The sequence below is a fragment of the Phyllopteryx taeniolatus genome, chromosome 2, assembly GCF_024500385.1.
Source record: "Phyllopteryx taeniolatus isolate TA_2022b chromosome 2, UOR_Ptae_1.2, whole genome shotgun sequence".
Classification (NCBI taxonomy): domain Eukaryota; kingdom Metazoa; phylum Chordata; class Actinopteri; order Syngnathiformes; family Syngnathidae; genus Phyllopteryx; species Phyllopteryx taeniolatus.
In genome coordinates, this window is record NC_084503.1 from 17,328,016 (window position 1) to 17,351,784 (window position 23,769).

General features: G+C 39.7%; 2 protein-coding genes across 3 annotated transcripts; both read right to left on the minus strand.

Moving 5' to 3' along the window:
* Positions 1–75: 75 nt before the first annotated feature.
* On the minus strand, positions 76–13,467 carry lims1 (LIM and senescent cell antigen-like domains 1). 2 transcript variants are annotated; one of them, XM_061762985.1, is made up of 10 exons: positions 13,258–13,458; positions 12,508–12,664; positions 12,322–12,388; positions 10,971–11,091; positions 10,638–10,787; positions 10,345–10,495; positions 9,237–9,329; positions 9,082–9,130; positions 7,189–7,264; positions 76–2,907 (listed from the first exon to the last, which is right to left on the minus strand). In XM_061762985.1, exons 1-10 carry the CDS (start codon positions 13,284–13,286, stop codon positions 2,793–2,795), a joined length of 1,008 nt encoding a protein of 335 aa, XP_061618969.1. In that variant the 5' UTR covers positions 13,287–13,458; the 3' UTR covers positions 76–2,792. The 2 variants fall into 2 exon arrangements, with proteins under 2 accessions (XP_061618969.1, XP_061618978.1); XM_061762994.1 differs by lacking the exon at positions 76–2,907 and adding an exon at positions 2,914–7,047 and having other exon boundaries at positions 13,258–13,467.
* Positions 13,468–15,072: 1,605 nt separating this feature from the next.
* Positions 15,073–23,418, minus strand: LOC133472351 (F-box/LRR-repeat protein 3-like). The gene is made up of 6 exons (XM_061763006.1): positions 23,111–23,418; positions 22,231–22,426; positions 19,197–19,361; positions 18,987–19,109; positions 17,807–17,978; positions 15,073–17,422 (listed from the first exon to the last, which is right to left on the minus strand). Exons 2-6 carry the CDS (start codon positions 22,423–22,425, stop codon positions 16,782–16,784), a joined length of 1,296 nt encoding a protein of 431 aa, XP_061618990.1. The 5' UTR covers position 22,426; positions 23,111–23,418; the 3' UTR covers positions 15,073–16,781.
* Positions 23,419–23,769: the final 351 nt, after the last annotated feature.

The window sequence follows — 23,769 nt, forward strand, 5'->3', positions numbered from 1 at the left end:
CAATTGGTTGATTTCAAAATTGTCATATTTCAGCTCTACATTTTTGCTTTGAAGGATATACATGTGCATCGCTGATAGTTCTCTCATGAAACATTTTTATTTGCATCTATATTTTACAGAGGTAATGGTATGCACTAGATGATTAGAGCATGAAAAAAAATACAACTCATCACCATTTAATGGAATATTTTCCAAAGGCTGACATTTACATGAATATTCTTCCAAGTAAGAGTTCAACTCAAAGTTCATTGACGTAGTTTATGTTAGTGACACAAGAATACCTTAAAAACAGCATTTACTCATTTGGACATGAAAGCAAACAAGTAAAATTATCGAAATTGGCTTTATATATCATATATCTGTCCAACTGAGAGTAATCCATGTTATATATGACTGGAAAGTGTAACTAATACACATTGACATATTTAAAATTAAGACTTAATACAGTTCAAGTAAAAGTATAAGTTCAACATATGAATTCACTTGTTTGATGATGGTAATGATAAATGGATGCCACCGTTGTTGAGGATATAACAGGTAAGGTCACTTTGGGAATGCATTTTTCATACGTATGTACAGTGCCGTGAAAAAGAATTGGCCCCCTTCTCAAATTCTTATTTTTTTAAATAGTTTCCCCACTTTGTTTGAGATGATCAAATAAAATATCAGACAAATATAACCCAAGTGAACTTAAAATGCTTTTTAAATGGTGATTTCATTAAATAAAGAGGGGGGGGGGGGGGGGGAATTCAGTTACCTGGCCCTGTGTGAAAAACTAATCACCCCCCTTGTTAAATCATTAATGAATTTGGGCTAATCACAATTTTTGGCGAGTTTTCACTGATCACACCCATGCCTGATTACCTCCAGACCTGTTCAATCAAGAAATCACTTAGACAGAATCTGTCCCAACAAAATCAAGTCAGACAAAAGATCTAAAAAAGCTACAACAAAATGACACGATACAAAGAAATTCTATAACAGTCCAGAAGTAAAATAATTGACATCTATCAGTCTGGAAAGAGTTACAAAAGCTATTTCAGACCCTCCACATCCTGGTCACCAGCTCTTTCAGCTCCTTCCCTCAGGTAGGCACGAACGATCAATACAAACTAGAACTAGCAGATATTCCAACAGCTTCTTCCCTCTTGCCATCAGATTATCGCGCTACTCGTCACTTTAAACTGCATACACTCCTTGAAGTCTCGGCGCCCTTTGCACAATCGTCTTTGCACTGGACTATTGCTATATTAGTCATTTAAACTGCTCTAAGTGCTAGAGGACTCTGCATCTTTTTGCACAATTGTCAAAAAAAAAATATTTAATTAATTTTAAAAATTTGCCCGGCATTACCAGATAACTAGTAACCCTTTATTGCTCAGTGACTGATTTTCTCAATGTCTTTATGTCCCAAAAGTGTTCTCTGTCAATTGACTGTCTGTTGTCGTACAAGAGCGGCTCCAACTACCGGAGACAAATTCCTTGTATGTTTTTTTGGACATACTTGGCAAAATAAAGATGATTCTGATTATCCTCACATTGAGAAAACATGGAACAGTGGTGAATCTTCCCAGGAGTGGAAGGACGACAAAGATTACCCCAAGAAAATAGCAATGACTCATCCAGGAGGCCACCAAGCAACTCAGGACAACTTCTAAAGAACTGCAGGCCTACCTTGCCTCAGTTAAGGACAGTGTTCATGACACAACAAAAAGGAAGAGACTGGGCAAAAATTGCATCCATGGAAGAGTTACAAGGCGAAAACCATTGCTGACCAAAAAGAACATAAAGGCTCGTCTTACTTTTTGGGGGAAGAAAAAAAAAAAACAACAACAAAAAAACATCTGAATGATTCCCCAGACTTTTGGGAGAATATATAATATTCTCCCAAAAGTCTGGGGAATCATTCAGATGTTTGGGCTGACGAGATGAAAGTAGAGCTTTTTGGAAGGTGTGTGTCTCGTTACATCTGGCGTAAATGTAGAACAGCATTTCAGGAAAAGAAGAATACAGCAACACTCATACATGGTCGTGGTAGTGTGATGGTCTTGGGCTGATTTGCTCCTTCAGGACCTGGAAACTGTGACTGACGGAACCATTAATTCTGCTCTTTAACAGAAAATCCTGGAAGAGTATGTTCAGCCATCAGTTTGTGACCTCACACCTCTTGAACCTCAACCGCACTTGGGTTCTGCAGCAGGATAACGATCCAAAACACACCAGCAAGTCAACTTCTGAATGGCTTAAAAAACACAAAATGAAGGTTTTGGAGTGGCCTCGTCAAAGTCCAAACTTGAATCTGATTGAAATGCAGTGGCATGACCTTAAAAAGGCTATTCGTGCTGGAAAACCCACCATTTTTGCCAAATTCAAACAATTCTGCAAGGAAACATTGGCTAAAATATCTCCACAGAGTTGTGAAAGACTCATTGCCAGTTATGAAAAATGCTTAATTTCAGTTGTTCCTGCTGAGGATGGCCCACCCAGTTATTAGGTTTAGGGGGTCATTACTTTTTCACACATGGCCAGGTAACGTTTTTTTTTCCTTAATAAATGAAATCATTTAAAAACTGCATTTTAAGTTCACTTTTGTTATATTTGTCTGATATCTACATTTGTTTGCTGATCTTAAACATTAAAGTGACGAAACAATGCAAAAATATAAGAATTCGGGAAGGGGGCCAATACTTTTTCACCAGTCTATTTTTAAAGAGTTAACTTCCAAAACTAAAATGCACCATTAACAAAACCACAGTAATGTGTTCTTTAATTGTTGTTAGACCACCTTCAGCCTACTTGCGTCCTAAAGACTCAGCCAGCTTCTTCAGCCTTTTCTTCAGCTCAAGAGGAAACTTCTCATAGCACTTTTTACAAACAGGCTTCATATCAAACTCAACAAACCTGTTCCTGCAAATAAAAAAAGAAAAACAAAGGAAGAAGCGCATGTTTAGACTCCATACATATTCATTTTACTCTTATACCAGAATTGCTTTATAGGAAAGGAATGGTTAATGGCTCAAGATCACTTGGGGTAAAGCTTTGCTCATTAGTAGTAGTAGTAGTAGTAGCTATCTAGCTGTCTCTGGGTGAGAGGCGGGGTACACCCTGAACCTGTCGCCAGCCAATCGCAGGCCACATTTAACAACCGTTCGCATTCACATTCACACCTACGGGCAATTTAGAGTCCTCAATTAACCTACCATGCATGTTTTTGGGATGTGGGAAGAAACCGGAGTACCCGGAGAAAACCCACGAAGGCACGGGGAGAACATGCAAACTTCTCACAGGCGAAGCTAGATTTGATCCTGGGTCCTCAGAACTGTGAGGCAGATGAACTAACTAGTCATTCACCGTGTTATTTGCCTGTTTTAGGTAGACAAAAAAAAGATAAACTAGTCCAGATTACGGGTAGGTCAACATATATTCCATGATATCAAAGCACCACTCAAACACTAAAACATGGTAAAACCTTGCCTCCTTTACGACAGCATACATATTTCACCATTATCTGCCTCCTGTATGCTTTATTTATTGATCGTGTCTGGTCTCAATTTGCATAATGCTGTTGTGTAAAACTGCATAAAGGAGTAGTTGCTCTTCCCTACCAGACTCTCCTCCTCCTTGCACCAACCCATCATCCGGGATTCTAAAATGCTTCATCAGTCAAAGCACTGCATATAGAGTAGTTGTTGGTATAGCCAACATTATTTCCTGTCATTGTCATTGCTTTATAGCTATACACAATATACAGTTCCCTCTTTCTGCTCCCACACAGCAGACTGAGATTATGCTGGAGGATCCACAAATGTTTAGTCTTCAAAGCTGACTGACAGTTTGACTTGACACTTGGACAACCGCAATAAATCATTTTTGTGAATACATGCAAAAATCAACCAAATGGTGAAAATATCTCTCACTTTAAAATCATAACAGAAATGAGGGTGCATTTCAAAGCGATCACTTTGTCTTTCACACAAGAATTGGCTGAATAAGATGGTTTGCTGTTGCGGCTCCAAAACTGTGGAATATTTTGGCACTCCACATCAGACAAGCCTCATCTTTGTCTCATCTTAAATTCTTGCTTATAACCCATCTTTTTACCCTGGCTTTTAACACCAGTCTGATGTGATGTATATGTGTTGTGTGGGCAGTGCATTTTATTTTATTTTGATTTTATCTACTTCATTTTATGTAGTTTTTACCTCATTTTATTTTATTTTTATCCTTATTTTGTATTTTTTGCTGTGTTTTTATGGCATTGTACAACACTTTGGGCACCTTGTGCTTGTTTAAATTGTGCTATATAAAGTGGATTGGATTGGATTGGTTTGATGACATACAGACCCATCCACATGTATTGGAACGGCAAGGTCAATTCCTTTGAGTTTGTTATATATGAAGACATTTGGGTTTCAGATCAAAAGATGAATAAGAGACAAGTTAAAAATTCCATCTTATATTTCATGGTATTTACATCTAGATGTCTTAAACAAGCAGCATGGTGGACGACTGGTTAGAGCGTCGGCCTCACAGTTCTGAGGAGCGGGGTTCAATCCCCGACCCCGCCTGTGTGGAGTTTGCATGTTCTCCCCGTGCCTGCTTGGGTTTTCTCCGGGCACTCCGGTTTCCTCCCACATCCCAAAAACATGCATGAATTGGAGACTCTAAATTGCCCGTAGGTGTGAGTGCGAATGGTTGTTTGTTGTATGTGCCCTGCGATTGGCTGGCAACCAGTTCAGGGTGTACCCCGCCTCCTGCCCGATGATAGCTGGGATAGGCTCCAGCACGCCCACGACCCTAGTGAGGAGAAGCGGTTCAGAAAATGGATGGATGGATGTGTTAAACAACTCAGGACAGAGCACCTTTTGTTTGAACACACCCAGTTTTCAAGTTCATCTTTTTGCACAATTGTCAAAAAAATAAAATGAAATTTGTACCGACATTACCAGATAACTAGCAACCCTTTATTGCTCAGTGACTGTTTTTGTCAATGTCTTTATGTCTCAAAAGTGTTCTGTCAATTGACTGTCTGCTGTCGTACTAGAGCAGCTCCAATTACCGGAGACAAATTCCTTGTGTGTTTTTTGGACATACTTGGCAAATAAAGATGATTCTGATTCAAAACACTCATCAGCAGAAGGTCAGATTGGATTTTGCAAAGAAGTACAGAGATGAGCCACAAAAAATTTGGAACAAGGTTTTATGGACTGATGAAACCAAGATTAACCTCTACCAAAGTGATGGAAAGGCCAAAGTATGGAGGAAAAATGTTTCTATAAAAAAAAAAAAAAAGGTAATGTCATGGCTTGGGCTTGCATGGCTGCTTCTTTATTGATGATGTAACTCATGATGATAGCAGAAGAATGAATTCTGAAGTCTAAAAAACCATTTTGTCTGGAAATGTATAGAAAAAAAAATGCATGAAAACTAATTGGGAGAAGCTTCATAATCATCATCAAGACAATGACCCAAAACACACTGCCAACACAACAAAGGACTTCTATCAGGGGGAAAATTGGAAGGTCTTAGATTGGACAAGTGAATCACTGGACCTTAACCCAAGAGAGCATGCATTTTACCTCCTGAAGAGGAGACTGAAGGGAGAAATCTCCTGAAACAAAAAATAACTTAAAGAGGCTCCAGTGAAGGCCTGGAAAAGCATTTAAAATGAAGAATGCAACAGACTGTTTAAGTCAATGGGTCGCAGGCTTGATGAAGTTATTGCTAGTAAGGGTTATGCTACCAAATATTAAATGTTATTCACTTTACATTAATTTAATGTCTATTCCTGTACGTTTGCTCAGTTGAAAAGTGGGTGGCTTCAAACTAAAGGTGCTCTGTCCTAAGTTGTTTAACACATCTAGATGTAAATACCATGAAATAAAAGCTGGAATTCTGAACTTTTGTCTCATATTCATCTTTTGATCTGAAACCCAAATGTCTTCAGTATACAACAAAACAAAGGAAATGACCTTGCCGTTCCAATACTTTAGGAGGGGACTGTATATCTTTCAAAATTACCAAATTTTCTTATGAGCATAATAAACTAAAGGCTGTTCATGCATATACACATATACTCGCAGACAAAATGACGAGGTACTGTAAAATCTAATGATGAAAAAAGAGCAGTATTAAGTATTTTTACGAGAGGTGTGTCAAATAGGTTGCACTTGTCACGTTGCTAAGTAAGGCAACCAAAATACAGTTTGAGGAAAACCTCTTAGTATTGTACAATGTCGTTCTACACCACTTCAAACTACAACCACAATAATAATCATGCAAAGGGTTGATCAAGGTCTTGTCTTGGATTTATTTTGAATGTGAACGTGTACCTTATGTTTTGGCCGGTGCGTGTAGTCCAAATGCAGTGAACCCCCGCATATTTGCGGTTCCACATTCATGAATTTCCATTTTTTATGCTAAGGCCAAACCAATTGTACTATTACTTTGGCATCATCTGGTGGATTATTGGTGGTGTTAAGTTTAATTAATTGTGGCTTTTCTTTCAATCTACGTTTGAGATGTTTCATTATATTGGCATAAATGCACCTCATGCACATTCAAAAGTAAAACAGAGTATGTTTTTGCTTTTCTACCAATGTAGCTACTTTTTTGTTGTTGTCTTGTTCGACTGTTAGGTCAAGCAAAAAGGAAGATCTTTATCACTTTTATGCCAAAACACTTTTACTGTGTCACAGTGGACTTTTTAAGCTGCCACTGTGGGGTTTTTTTGTATTCTGATGGATATTTATTGAGAATTACAGTCGTTCAGTCGAACAGCACAAAACCTTTAAAGGGGGATGCCAGAAATGAGCATCAATTAAGTAATGTTCATGCATATACAGTACACACATACTCACAGGCAAAATCATGAGGTACTGTAAAATCTAATGATGATACAAGAGCAGTATCAAGTAGCCAGCAGGATTTTACTTGCGCTCTTTGGCATCGCGCTCACGGCGGGCAAGGCGGCGTTTCAGCTCCTCAGGTATATAATCAAAACAATGCTTGCACACTGGTTTCAGGTCTATTTCAACTAACTTAACTCTGTGTTACAAAGGCACCGCACATGATGCATGTAGAGTGAGAGAGGAAAAGTGAGAAGACCGCAATCGTGAACAGTATAGGATAGTATTCTGATAGGTTAGTAGGCTGCTAGTCAAGTTGGTTGGAAGTATAATCACTTACTTGAGGGTGAGCTTTGTATTGCAGGTGGAGCAGGAGAAACAGCTGACACACCAGGCCTTGTTGAGAGCAGACACCACTAAGGGGGAGCAGAAATAAATTAACAACGAATCTGAATAAGTCCAAATACATGTAACCACTGGTCTAATTTTTGCCTATTGAGGCCGTTTGTGCTGGTCTGCTTTCAAAATAGCATCTCTAATTTGCTTTACCTTCAAATAAGCAGAAGGAAGTGAACACAGCACTTCAGAAACAAATCACATCTAATCAGGAGTGTTTTAGCCAAACGAAACAGATGAAATAGCAATTTGCCACACTGTTTTTGTCAGGGAGCGGAGCGGGACATGAGGCTCAAGTAGTGTTGTCGTTCGTGAACAATTTGTTCAAATAAACGAATCTTTTTTGTGTATGAACTGAATGGAATCACTTCATGAAGTGATTTGTTCCTTTCAGAGTTCAGAAACTCAGTGGTTGCCTAACAGCCCGTGCCGCAACTTGCATGGCGGCCACCTCAATTGCAAGCCCAGCTCCGGATGTTCCACGGGGGCTGAGCGCAGAGAGGACATGAGAAGACGTCTCTGGCAGAAGACGGGGACTCTCAGTCTCACTGCCCCGCGGCAGGCCGAGGAGGATGCACCAACATCATGACACCTGTCACATTATAACACTGTGTCGTAACACTTGTCACAGTACGGCATACAGCAGTAATATGCTGCAAGCATGGGGAAATATTTTAACAATAATTAGAATGGTTGTACTTGCAAAGTATGCAAGTGTATCCTCAAAAACAATAAAAGCGCACATGAAATAAAAATGTTGAAAAAGAGAAAATGCTTGATTTTTTTGGATCCTGGCTGTGATGTCCAGTCTTACAACATTCCTACTGTGGAACACAAGATGAGACTGGCTAGCTTGTTAAACAGAAAAACATTTGCATGGCTCCCACTAATTACAACAACTACAGTCAGCTTAATGGTGAGTTGTATATTTAATCATTTGTTTTTGTTTGTTTCCCTGCCAGTCCAATCAAACTAGTCTTCACGTGAAACTGGTACATGGTGCAAAAAAGGTTGGGGACCACTAATATATTGGGTCTCCTTTGACTGTACAGGTACCCAGCTGTGGCCCAATGGTGAAGATCATCGCCTGCCACCGTGGGAGACCCAGGTTCAAGACCCCAACTGGACCATCTGCCACCATCCCCCGGACTCATGGCTGTGGTGTCCTTGAGCAAGACACTAATACCCCGAAATGCTCCCTGGGCGCTTCAGCTGCACCCTGCTCCAGTGTGTTCCACTAACATGTGTATGTGTTCACTGTGATGGGTTATATGCAGAGAACAAATTTCATCTGCATGCATGCATGTTCATGACAATAAAAGGTGATTCTTCTTCTTCCATAATATTGTGGCCAGAATGTTCATATGCTACTGTACTGTAAGATCACAAATGCTATGATTACTGATATTTCAATGGCCTTGTATTTTTTTATTATTTTTTTATAAACTTTTTAAAATATTTCTATATATATACTGGCGGGACGGTGGGTGACTGGTTAGCACATCCACCTCACAGTTCTGAGGACCCGGGTTCAAATCAGGCCTCGTCTGTGTGGAGTCTGCATGTTCTCCCCGTGCCTTCATGGGTTTTCTCCAGGTACTCCGGTTTCCTCCCACATCCCAAATACATGCATGATAGGTTAATTGAAAACTCTAATTTGCCCGTATACGTGAATGTGAGTGCCTATTTGTTTATATGTGCCCTGTGATTGGCTGGCGACCAGTTCAGGGTGTACCCCACCTCTCGCCCAGAGTAAGCTGGGTTAGGCTCCAGCACGCCCACAACCTTAGTAAGGATAAGCGGTACTTAAAATAGATAACTGGATATCAATACTTACCATCACCCTCAATCACACGGTTGCAGTGGTAACACACATCGCCGAACAGCTTAAAAATAAAAGCACAAAAGTTAGCTATGTGAACAAAGAGGCCACATAAGTAGTGTTAATTTTTGGAGGAACACAAGCATTTTAGTTATATCTTTTCTTCATACCTGGTTATAATGCGTTTCACAGTAAGCCAACCCCTTCCTCTCATAATGGCGATGACCAAGGAATGGCTTCTCACACTTGGCACACACAAAATGCTGCAACCACAAAAATATCTTTGCTAAACGCATGTCCGTAAACCAACTGGTGCCAGTCAATAAGGGAAAGATCAAATATAAAATATATTAAATGAATAATTTTCAAGTTTCATAAACTTATGTGACCTGAAAGTATGATCCACATTCTTTTGATGATGATCTGTTTCACGTCTGCCTACTGTGTTTTGGAAGATGTTTGATTGTCGGATGTGTGATAGTATTCATTCGCATTCGTAATTTTAAAAAAAACGAACAACAGCTATAAAAGTCCTTACAGGCCATTTGTAATATTTTTGTTCTCAACAGGCTGGGAATGAGTAACAATACTAAATATACTTTACATTACAAAAAAGGATGTCCCGATCACATTTTGCACCTGAATACCAGTCTTTGATTTTAAGGATCTGTCGATACAGAGTCCAGATCCGATACCTTGACAATGCATTAAAAAACAAAAAGAAAAAAAAAAAAAAAAAGAGTGTGCATCCAAATTTTCTCAAGTTAATATATGTACATATGTATAGTTACACATAGATATACAGTATACATGCACAAATATATATATGAAGAACATACATATGTATTATATGGGCCATTCACAGTGCCCAGTGCAGGAATTAAACCATTAACACCGTTCATAAAGAGCAGAATGAGCGTGCTCACTTTAACGTTTATTAGGAAGGGGTTTTGAGTTTTTACCCAGGCAATTTTGATTTGCCAGTGTGGCGAACGTGGGTAACATTTGCTTCGCCACATCCTGTTTCAATTAACTATTGGCAATGTGGCGAACGGGCAGCGCAAACCCTGATATTTACCTAGGTCTATTCACTTACATTCAGTATTAGTTTGAAATGGAATTATTTTATTTTGAACATCTAATTCAAATGATTTTCAAGACTCACTTATAGTGTGATCATTAGGCTGCATATCAAGTTCAAACAAATAGCATGATTGTAAATGCTAAAAGACCAAGTTAGCTAGGCCTCAAAAAAGCAAATTAGCCTTGCTGACACACCTCAACATGCCACTGCTTGCCCACGGCATTGACAACACGCCCCTCGATGGGTCTCCTGCATGCGCCACAGATAGGCACGCCCATCTTGTCATGACAAGGCAAACAAAAAAGTTCGCCTTTCAGTTCCCTGGCGTCAGCTGTCAGCTCCTTCCTGTGGACAGTTGAGTACAGTACTTACTAGTTATAAATACTGCATATACTGTAGAAACAAGCTGTCAAATATTGTTAAGTGACATTGATGGGAACTGACACTTTTCCACAGAGTCCTTGTAGAGTGAAGTGAGAGTACTGACCCACAATTGTTGCAGTTGAAGTGGTCTGGGTGGTAAGGATCATTCTTAAACATCAGCGGTTGCTCTTCAATGATGGCATGGCACTTCTGGCAGATGTACTTGCCCAGGCCACGAGCCTTCTCCCGATTATGGCATGGGCGGCACAGGTGCCTGGAATATGAAGAACATTTAGTGTTTGTCAAGGTATAACACGGAAGACATAATGATCCATTTTGACTGCAGTGACTCCATTATTTGTTAGTATTCCTAAATCTAAGCCTACAGTTTGCCATTCATATATAAATATTGGGCATACAAGTGGTCAAAAATGTATTATTATGATGGAACACAAACCTGCCAGCATTTTTTACAAAGCCCACATCAGCCAGTACAGCCTGGCAGATGTCACAGCAGAAGCAGTCAGGGTGCCAACTGTTATTCATGGCCTTAATAACACGACCAATGATGAACTCACCTGAAAGAGATCATAAGTGATAGATTCGCTTAAGACAGACATTTCATACGGTTTTGCTGATGAGGAATTACGTGTTAGGTTTTGGAGTGGTCTAGTCTAAATCCAGATTTGAATCCAATTGAAATGCAGTGGCATGACCTTAAAAAGGCCATTTATGCTCGAAAACCCTCCATTTTTGCTGAATTCACACAATTCTGCAAGGAAGAGTGGGCCAAACTATCTCCATAGAGATGTGAAAGACTCCTTCCCAGTTATAGAAAATGCGTGATTATAGTTGCTGCTGTTGAGGATGGCCCAACCAGTTATTAGGTTTAGGGAGCCATTACTATTTCACACAGGGCCAGGTAACTTTGAATAGGTTTTTTTCCCCTTAATAAATGAAATCACCATTTAAAAATAGCATTTTAAGTTCACTTGGGTTATATTTGTCTGATATTTACATTTGTTTGATGATCTTAAACAAAGTGGGGAAACTATACAAAAATATAAGAATTTGAGAAGGGTTAGGGTTAGAGTTACCTTTTCACGGCACTGTATATGCGTTCACAGTAGGCATGTTCAATACCAGATTTTTTCAGACAGATATCAGTACAAGTATTGAGTACTCACCAATACCACGAGTACTTTTGATTAATAAAATGTCAATAAATACAACAGATAATTGTGAATAAGGATCTTTCTGACCCACATGATGATCACCAGTGTGTCAAATGATCGCAGTGTAGCACCAACTACTACTGAGGAGAACTTACTCCATGTCAGAGTTTTAGTTTTTTTACCTCAAGTATTGGTGGCTGGTATCGGCAGCCATCACGAGTACCCTATACCTTGAAATAAGACCCGGCCCGATCCCAGCCCATTCCTAGTTCAGTTATAATGGTCATAATAAAAATATAAAATAAGAGTTTGACGCTCCTGTAAATATAAGCCATGCTGCTGAGCCTGGGAGTTTTTGTTTGAATTTTCAAACAATGACGTCTATTGTCTAAGATTAAAAACATAAAAAATAAATAAACTTATATGTCGCAAATCTAAAAAAGCGGTTTAATAAACATGTTTGAAGGCATTAAAATGAAGTTGAGTGTTGACTTTGTATTATCCAACATTTTTACACCAATATTTTCCTTTTTACTGCAAATGAACATTGCCGCCAAATATTGGTTATAGGCTTCCTTTACTAATAACAATGAGTATCGGCCGTGAAAGAAAACATTGTTCTCTAACACTCACCACATTGGCGGCAGCAAGGAGCAAAGAGCATTTGAAAGTCGTATTCACAGTATTTTCTGCCTTCAAACTGTAAAGCAAAAGAGATCCATTGGAGAAAGCACATTCACACATAAAGGACTTGTGAGGGACAGATCTTATTGCTGAGAGCCATGCTTGCTAATTACATTACATGAAACTTAGTACTACCTCATAAAAGAGTCCCGCTGGAAACTGCTGGAAACACTGGGCACACACGAAACACTGTTCGTGGTACAACTCTCCATTGCTGTTGACAATCTTCTCAGTGGGAGCAAAGCCACTCTTACATCGTTCACAGGCTGCACTAGCCAGGGCATTGGCGATGCTGTAGGATGACACAAGAAAGCAAGCATTAGCCTTTGTACACTGCAGACAGCTGATGATTCGTTGTGTAACTCCCATAATTCCAATATGATCTATCTACTTCGACTTTGTTTCTTCCGGCACTTGTCACTGTACCTCACTGCAAACTCATCCCTAATTTGGTAAGAAAGAGAGTCACTGGGATGTGGCTAAAGTTGTTTGTAACCTCTCCTTCAAACACAACAACTCACATGTACAGACTTCGTCTTGGCATGGGCGCATTAGTAAGAATAATTATGTGTTGCTATTTTACTGCTGCTTGTGCCTACAAATTCGATCAATGCAAAAGGAAGCGTTCCACGGTAGAGAGCTGCGATTACTAATAAAAATGCTAACTTGCTAAAGTTTGCCCAAGTAATAGATAAACAAAAACAGTCTTTAGCCTTACTATCCATTTGTTTTCAAAATCTGTAATTATTGAATTGTGAGTACAGTCAAGCGTTACTAGACCACACACGTCTTGTTAAAAAGAAGACGTTAGCTGTAGCGCTAGCTCCTAAATTAGGAGCAGCGAATGCTCGCAATGGTAACTGTCATATTTATGTTAACACTCACCTGCCCGTCATTCCGGCCACCCCCAGCATCACCTCGTGACATCCAAAATTATAGAAATTTATTTCCGGAATTGACCAGTTGACTCTTTTCCCCGAGCTCAACTGTTACTTGGGTGGGACGAAGCCTTGCCTGTATCGTCACGCGACATGAAAAGACTTGCCCAATGGGTGGCTACAACAGACCTCCTCCTCCTCGGAAGTTCAACCTCACCCAGCACGCTGTCGGTGCATTTGATGTGCCGTGGAATGGGGATTTCGACCTCCTTGTTTCTGCTGGATACGGCTATGCCAAGCCACATCTGTAAATACTGTGCTATATATGTTTTTTTTTAACTACGTGTAAACCTGCAAATGTGTATTCAATTGTAGAAAACAAAATCTGCCAAATATGTGCGCTTGGTTTTTGATACAATTAATTTAACTCAAATTGTAGTTACACTGTAACTCTAGCATTGGGGCACCGCCCCTCTCAAAGATCCAGGCAGACCAAGCGTAAAACCTGCCTAATTCATGAGTCAACTGACGAGGGGCTGCTCTCCGGTTGGTTACTTCGAGTTTCCCTTGAGATCTACTCCCTGACTTACTTAGTTTTCTATTGAGGCGTTTAACCCAACTTGGACAATTGTTGATGCTTACATACGTATGTAGATGTAACAGTGTGCTATTACAAAAAAAAAAAACTATATGAATAAATAAAAAGGAGACAACTGAGTGCATTTTAGTTTACATCGTGGAGCAAATAAGGACAGCTGAGTGGGTGAGAATCTGGGCAGTTCGTCCGAAAATGCAGAAAACATGATTAAAGCAACAGCTTTGTCTGTATAAGCATGTTGCATCAATACATAAGGGTAGGTTCAAGCTTTCAGTTTAAAACAATATATGCAACCCTTATCCAAATCAGAAATTTCTGGCCAGTATTAAACCATCCAAAGAAATCTAAATTGGGTCCAGGCAGAATGTGGTCACTTTCCCCCTAGTTTAATGTGTGCACTTACCTAATTCCGCAAAACATCATTACCGTTGTCATTAATACCAAATAGCAAGGAAGTAACTTACCAATATCCTTTAAAAGTATTAAAACAAAAACAAAAAAGACATTACTTGGGGGGAGAAAAGCACCAAAGGTTAGGCTACCTTTCAATAAAACATCAGCACAATGGACATTATGTTCTATAGACGTTATGCACGGCAGCACCTTAAGCATTACAGGTGGAAAGGTCAGATGGAATAAGTTTCCATTGTTACAAGTTACTGGGATGCCATCTGACTGAAAAATAACCTCTGCTGTTAAATGTGTGGTAGTCTGGGGTTGTGTAATGGGTATATTTAATAGTTCAGTGCTAGAACAAATTTTTACTTCTCAAAGACGAGCGATAGCTAATTTAGGCCATCACTGAAGTGTGCCGCCATGTTCAGAGTTAACTCGCTTTTGAGTTTGAACGTTTCCGATGTTGATACTATGCTTTTACGTCATGCGGAAGTTAACATGGAAGTGCTGCATGCAGTCCATCTTTTTTTAGATGAAAATTAAAAAAAAACTGCACACATCATTAACATAAGTCCTTTTCTTGCGTTTCTGTAATGTAGTACTATAGATAACATTACAAATGCAGTTTATGTCCACCAACACATGGTGTGTATTTAGAAAGACATATACCAAAAAAGAACAGTCAGAGTTAGAAAGACGTATACCAGAAAAGAACAGTCAGAGCCATATGGCTGTGTAGTAACTGGGAAACATTTGCAAATAAAGCAGAAAGGCTGATTATCAACCGTGAACAGGCTAAGCAATATAATGGATGAAAGGTTCAACACGTGATTTAAAGGGATCATTTATTGAACACTCCAAGTGTGATGTCCTTCAAGTCCAGAGACAAGACATGCCATGTGTATTTTAAGACTTATTCCAGTTATGTTCCTACTTGACTGCAAGGAAATATAGTGAAACATGAAAATGTCTCACTTGTTAGTTAAGCATATATTCTAGAAGATTTCCACTTTTTAATTCACATTACATATTAACAGTGACCCCATTCAAACATTGGGAGTGGAAAAGAAAAAAAAACCCTACCATGACTTTTGAGTTGGACAAAACAGATGTAGGCAAGTTCATTTTCAACCTGAGATGATGGGATGACGCAGTATATACAGTATTGTTAGAGAAGCCTGTATAAACTGTGTGCATTGTCTTAAAAATATTGTAAAAACGAGTACATATTGAGGACTGTTACTGTACACTTCAAATATCCAGGAGCTCAGTAAAATAGCATCATCAATTCACAGCGACAAGAGTAGATACATGTACTGCCAAATATGTAAGCTATCAAATACATTCCGGATCCCCTTTAAAATGACCTTTAGTTTTATGTTTGAGATTTATAACGGATAAACCCGTAGCTCATCAATAGACGAAACCCAGATAATGAAAACTTTCAAACATTGGATATGAAGTTATATGAGGTGGCTGGGGCATCTGATTCGGATGCCTCCCGGACGCCTCCCTGGTGAGGCACCGGGAGGAGACCCCGGGGACGACCCAGGACATGCTGGCGAGACTACATCCTTTGGCTGTCCTGGGAACGCCTCGGGATCCCCCCGGAAGAGCTGGATGAAATGGCTGGAGAGAGGGAAGTCTGGGCGTCCCTGCTAAAGCTACTGCCCCCGTGACCCGACCTTGGATAAGCGGTAGAAAATGGATGGATGGATGATATGAAGTTAAACTCAAGAGCTAAAGAGTCTTGTGATCTTTTGTTGGCAGTGCATGTGCAGACCTCAAATAATACTGTAAAAATAAACTGTTATGTACTGCCATCAATACTGTTCTGTCTGTGGCCTCATCGCCTATTTGACCATCCAATCTGGCCCGTTCACCCTAAAACAATTTTGTAAATCCTCACCTGATCAACAAATATGTTACTTTATTGAGGTTATCCACTACAAATCTCTCATTGTGCTCTGTAGATTGTCATTAAAATTGCTAAGCATTATTCCACACTGTAAATCCATATAGATGACAAAGGTTGACTTCCTGTAGATAGCTCAAATTAAAAGCATAACGGTGTGTGAATCAATTTTAAGGGTTTTCCATTATATCAGAGGATTATGGTTTATTACTCAATAAATACATGGTACAACGCCCACAATGTCCCCTTCAATGTCCCAGATATTTGATGATTCCCACGGAAAATTCTGAGGGAACACTACACCTGACAAATCTGTAAGTTGCTTAGAGAACAAAGTGCTTGTTTTGTCAAAACAAAAGTAATAATATATAAATATGCATGTAAAATATATACAAAGAACAACATGAGAGAATTTGAAAAAATTTTACATATTTTCTTTTGCAACCCACGTGATTACTGTAGATCCAAATCTAAATAGATGGCATTTTTTCCATGTCTTAAAATGTATTATAGTACATTTCATTTCCTAAATAATAAGCAAACAATAAAGGGTGATCAACACACATACGGACGCAATTACACTCAAACAAATCTCTACCCAGCTTCCAACTCTCGCACGACTTCACCAGGTAGGCATCATGTCAGGGAACCAGACGCGGCCCAGATGCTTTGACACTTCCCAGTGGATATCATCGAGTCCATAGCGGTGATCTGGAACCAACACTTCCTCCATGATTGATAACTGGGTCAGTCTGTCTCCACACATCTTAACAAACTCCACAAAGGCGGTGCAAGACACTTCACACTCTCCCAAGCCGATTGCTGACAGCTGTGTGCAGCGCTGCGCTATTCGGATTAGCTCCTCATCCAGCGGCCGCAACCCATTAGCACACACCACCAACTCGACCAGACGAGGGCAGGTGAGCCCAACACGGCCCAACACGTCTTTGCTGACCGAGCGGCCAAAATACAGATGCGTGACAGGGAGCTCATCGCGGAAGAAGGGGCCAAACTCATCCTCGTAGAGGAAAAAATACATGACCAGATTGAATTTCGGGGAGTGGCGCACCATGGCATCCCAGCTGCTCTTCTTGATTGTATGGAACTGCTGGCCTGGATTCTCACTCACCACATCGATGCGCAGGTGCTCCAGGTGAACATGCTTCTCCGAGGAGAGTGCGATGAGGAGTTCATCACTCAGCAAATGGTAGTTCAGAGCCAATTCTCTTAGACCGTGGCACTGATCAGCCACAAACAGGATGCCTGAGAGAGGAGAATGTGACGTAGCCTTATAGCCAATTAGCGTTACCATAGTTGCACAGTATACAGTATATAGGAGTCTAGTAAAGACATTTTGTTTTGCTCCACAAAAAAAACCTCAATTTACATTTCAAATCTTTAGTCCCACACACGCTTATACGCTTCCTCCTGTAGATCTGATGAAGGCATTTTTATCTCTTTAAAGCTAAACACTTTATATTACATTTGTTAAAAGTTCAGACATCATGCTAGATAGAATAGATTTTTCTGAGATTGATTGCCGCACCAACTTTGCACACCAAAAGAAGCAATTGTTCTAGATCAATCAGACGGTCATTTTAATTTATCACCAGGCCTCATTCCCTAATTTGTTGTAGTTGTCAGTACCTGCAGGTGACACGTGAGGACAACTGCTCATTTTGAGGAGTTTCAGCGTGTCACTGTTATTGGCCACAAGTACTTTGAGGGAGGGGTCGTCTACAGGTGTGTCATCAATCTTCAGGGAGGACAACGATTTGGAGTTCACGAAAACCACCGTCAATGCTGAGATGAAGTGAGACTGTTGATCGGATACAATAAAATTAAAAAATATTCATAAATCGACTTTAAGTCCCATGCTGTATACAATTGTACTCGTAGGATCACATAACCTGGCAGAATTTGTAAAATATTGGCAATTTTACAGCAAAATATGAGTGATGACTGAAAAAGTACCATCTCATTATTTTCTTTTTTGCTATATTTTGTTTAATTATAGTGCTATTCTGATTTTATTCTATTGTTTTTTTAGGGCTGGGGAGAGAAAAAGTACTTAAGTCGACAACAAAAATAGGTCGACGCAGAATTTCTGCCTCGCAGCAGCTCTGTCAGAACAAAAATAATGTTTGCGCCGCCGGAAACATGTTTCACAAAGACATTTATGCAGAAGGACGCAGTGTTGGGCCACTGATAAACTTTGCCAAAAATGACAGAGAAGCGTCTGTAACTGATTTTTAAGACACTATTATATTATATTATATTAAAAAACACTAACTACCATTCAGCTCACTCATACATAGTGTTTTTTTTGTTTTTAACTGAAATGGGAATCGCTAGCGCCCTAATGCTAATCACGAATGCTAACCATTTAGCAAAGGCTAATTTGATGAGTTTATACCACACACTGAGCACCAACATATGAAGTTTAAGGAAATAGGTTCAGCCCTTATAAATGAGAATAAAATGCATGTTAGTAGTTTAAAAAAATTTTAAAAAAAGGGTGGGGGGGGTTGTTGTTACAGCCCCATCTTATTTTGAATCCCATTAAAAATAACTGCTTTACATGCTCACTTGTTTTCTTAAACTTTTTTTTAACATAGTTTACGAATGCTGCCAGAGTATTTGAACTTATGAGCAAAACTGTACACTTTCTGTTATATGTAACATTTCTGCAGCTAGAAAATGCCCCACATTAGTGTCTGCGTGCCAGAGATGACAAATTTTCCGATGTAGAAGAACATTTGGTAGGACTACAAAAGGAATGACAATACTACCATTGTGCAATTTTCCCTGTGGAGAATCAACTGACCTTAGGCAGCTCCATGAAGCTTGGCCGCGCTGTGGAGATGAGACCTAGTGTTTTCAGAGAACAGTTAACAAGCTGAGAGAGGATGTCACATGCCGCTTCTGCCGACTCTCTGCTGCTGTCCACCTGTGCGTCAAAAGACAAAGATTTGAATATAAACTGAGATTGCACATACTCAACGACATCCGTTCTCCTCATACAGATGTTTCATACCTTGAAGCTGACATACTGCAAGTGGTTGGCATGCCTTTTGATGATTTGTTTAACAAGGTCAGGGTGTGTGGCCTTCAGGTAGGAGCTAGCTGGCTGGTTCAACTCAAATTCAAAGCAACGCCACAGCTCAGGCATGTGAAAAGCGTGATTCCAGCCCCGGCAAACCTGCATTTATACAAATTACATCAAGCCCTGGTTCAAGTGATCCAAAAATTTAAATGTCCAGTGAAATGCAACAATTCTCTCAATACTATTTTTAGTCCATAATTAAATTAATTGACTTGCACTAAACCATGTGCCTGTGTTAAAACAAGCCTGTCTTGAACATACTCTTTCCACTGTTACCTTAAAAACCAGGGTTAATATAGTAAACAAAAACGGGTTAATATAGTAAACAAAAACGAACAAAATGACAAACTAAAACAAAAAAAACATTTTCATAAACGAAATAAACTAAAAACGAGAATGTTTAAAAAAAAAAAAAATAAATAAATAAAACGACATTTTACGTTTGCAAAACTAACTAAAAGTAACTATAATTATAGCGAAAATATCCTTCAATTTCATAAATGAGCTTTCGCCGTTAATTTTAAATGTATTTATTTCGGATAAACACAGATATAGATCGGATACGGAAGGAAGGTCGAACAGTCCTTTGGGAATTGTAGTTCACTGTGTGTTGCATAGAAGTGACGCCATCAGGCAGCCCCATCGTATTGACGGCTCGCCAGACCATGTGCAAGTTTTGCCACGAAGCTAACATTTACATCCAAGCTGTTTTTCTTGCTACGTGCTACTAATGGGAACGGCTAAGATGGCTACAGACTAGCTAGTGCCTTCATGGAACCTGCGTGTCGGTTATTCGTCTTTTGGGAAAAACTCAGAGAAACGGACAAGTGCTGAGAGTTTCAAAATGCCCCCGTTTCCTGCCACGAAAGGTAGATGTGAAAGCAGACAAGGAGTTTGTCTCGCTGACACAGCAAGTGATTAGGTGATTGAACTACTGCCAACAACTCTTCAGCAGCAGCAGGAAAACTTGAAAAGCTTTGTTGCAACAATCATGGACTTAAAAAACAAACAAACAAACAAACAAACAAAAAACTGTATGCCCTTTCACTGGAGATACAGCAGGCAAACGCAAGCTTACTTTCTATCTATTTGTTTGTCTATTTAACAGTCACAAATCTCAAAGTCCACTTGAAAAGTTTGCCATTCAGCAACACGGAAAGGGAAATATGCAAAAAAGAACTTTGTTTTGTAAGTTAAACATACAAACATTTTTAAAAAGGCCATACGACAGCATGACGAATGTTTTTTCTGTACATTGTGATGTATTTAATCTAACCTTAGAAGCAGTACTATGCACTGCACTTTTTGCACTTTAAATACTGTGGACTGTTACACTACCTGCATTTCATTTGTGGATGGTTGTTCATCTGTTCAAAAGTTAATAAAAAAAAATTAAATGGTAATTTGTGACATTCCACATAACATCCCAATGTCATAATTCCCTAGGCTCATTTGAGAAAAGCAACTGCTACAGAGAAAGAACTGAGCTCTGCTGTGAATTTAATGATAAAAAAATGTGATAATGAAGTGAATTTCCCACCATAGCTATTTTAAATTTATAATTTAAACCAACCAACCAATCATCCATCCATTTTCCATACCGCTTGTCCTCACTTGGGTCCCGGGTATACTGGATCCTATCACAGCTGACTCTGGGCGAGAGGCAGGGTACACCCTGAACTGGTCGCCAGCCAATCGCAGGGCACATATAAACAAGCGATTATCAAACTGTGGTATGTACACGGGCTCCATCTTGTGGTACGTGGAAGAATCACTGCATTAAATGTTCAAACTTCACAATTTTACAGCGGTTTAAACTTTTCTTCAATCCAGTCCAGTAAATTTGTCAAATAGAGTCCAGATGTATTTAACTTAAGTACAATACATTTGCATGTAATCTTTAAGAACGGTTTAAAAACATATAGGTATAATTTTCCCAACTATAGTTTAACTTGCGGCATGGTGACCGACTGGTTAAGAGCGTCAGCCTCACAGTTCTGAGGACCGGGGTTCAATCCCCGGCCCCAACTGTGTGGAGTTTGCATGTTCTCCCCGTGCCTGCGGGGGTTTTCTCTGGGCACTCCGGTTTCCTCCCACATCCCAAAAACATGCATGAATTGAAGACTCTAAATTGAACGTAGGTGTGAATGTGAGTGCGAATGGTTGTTTGTTTGTATGTGCCCTGCGATTGGCTGGCAACCAGTTCAGGGTGTACCCCGCCTCCAGCCCGATGATAGCTGGGATAGGCTCCAGCACGTCCGCGACCTTAGTGAGGAGAAGCGGCTCAGAAAATGGATGGATGGATGAATTATTATTGTATTTTTTTTAATGTCCATCATTTAAGCAGTGTAAATGTTAAAACTGCATAATGTTACAGTGGCTTACAATAATATAAAACATGCTAATGGTGAATAAAAAATCCTGCTACGGTTAAATATTTTAATGTTGGTCATATTCAGTGTTGTACCTGAACGAGTTCAATGAACGAAAGTTCATGAACTAGTTCATATTTTGTGTGAATGTGAACTCAACTAAGTTCATATCTGCCCGATGAACGTAACTGAGAACACGCTCATTCTGGTGTCAAAAAACGATTTAGGAACAAAAGTTCATTTTCATTCAAGAGTGCCAGTTTTTTAAGGGGAATAGCCTGTCAGCAACCTATTGAGAAAGAGAAAAAAAACTATGAGTTCGTTCATTTTTGAAATGGTGAACTTGGTTCAAAATTTTTAACTACGAACTGAACTTTGAACAAGCTTACATAGAAAATTAACTTTCCAAACACTGGTCATATTATGTTGGTGCTTTCTTGAGGTGGTACTTGGTGTAGACAGTTTAATAATCACTGATTTAAACTGTGTCATTCACAGCCCAATAGGTCTAAAACTACTGTGTAAAAGAGGCAAACCACCACTTCCTGTCGAGTATTTTCCACTGACGGTACTGACTATTGATCTTTGTGTACCTGCGAAGCATAAGCTCTGTCCAGCAGAGGCAGGTACTGGAAGATATGGAGAAGGACCTCCTGCGGCAGACATTTCCAGTGGACCTCTTCTTCGTCAAGTTCTGCGTCCCTCCTCTGTTTCCGAGACCGTTTGAAAGACCCCCCACTGGTGCCGCCCCCATCCTCCTTCTTAGCTCCCTGGAAACCTCGTTTCATTCTGGAGGTGACAGGGATTGTGGGGACAGTGGTGACCATGTAAATATTCTTGATCAGAGAACAGATGTTATCACATTGTTTGATGAGATTTACATTAAATAAACTTGTACATTCTTATTGTACATTATAATATTAATTACGACTACTAATGAAGGAGACCCTACTGAGGAGAAGCGGCTCAGAAAATGGATGGATGGATGGATGGACTACTAATGAATTTGCTTTTATGTACTCTGGGATAATTTACGTAACATTTCAGAAGAGCGATTGGGGATAATATATGGTTGACGTACTACATTAAATGTCAACATTGCAACTCAGTTAGCTGATAACGATCACGTCGATGTCAGTGAACACGCCTCCTTTTGCCACAACAAACATTAGCGTCTCATGACCAATTCATAAATTTCATGTTAGCTTTGACTCCTCATCAAAAGTGTGTTCAAGGACAAGCTAACCCAACATTTCAGTCGGGTTTGACTCTTTAGTTATGTCCAGCGTTGGCTAAAGCTGACCGTATCAGTAATTTACTTACAACGCAAACCACACGAGTTAGCTAGCATGTAGTTTAGCCAACCGATTAGCCAGCACGTTTAAAGAAAATGTAGAGCTACGATATGAAGTACTCCAGTTAAAAGCCTCCAGATTTGTCTCTTCAAAGAGTAGTCGAATATATTAGTCCTACCTGATTTGACCACAGTCAGCTGATTGTTATAAAAAAGCTTCCAGTCAGCATCAACCGGGACCGACACAACAAAACTGCGTTAGGGCTGCCCGACCGCTCAAACACATTGGCCCATAAAACGTCACTGTTGGTCGAGAGATCGGTAAATATCAGCGACAATGCGAAGAGTTGAGATTTCCAGATGCGGTTTCGTCTTCGAACGCTTGACCCAGATTCGTCCCACAACGCTGCTTCAGTAGTTTGGCAGTCAGTTAAAGATGGCGTTTGTGTGGCAAGGCAGCGGGAAGCTGATCGGCTGCCTTCCTGCACTTACAGGGAAAGGTCAACCGTGGGCGCTAATTCACTGCGCTAAACAAGTTCACCTCGATGTTAATTTACTACACTTCTCCAGTTGATTTTTTTACAGAGGTGGCTGAAGTACTCACACTTTGTTCTTAATCAGATACTTGTTTTAAAAAATTCTCAAATAAAAGTAGGCCTAGTGATTTATGAAGTACAGACTTAAATGTATTTGGGTCATTCCCGTACTCGAGGACATTTCTGTCAACACCATGAAATTTCAAATAATCCATGCCCAAAATACAGAAACGTGCACTTATGTAAATTATAGTTGTACTCGTAACAGTGATTCCTAAATATTATTTAGAGTAACACCGTCA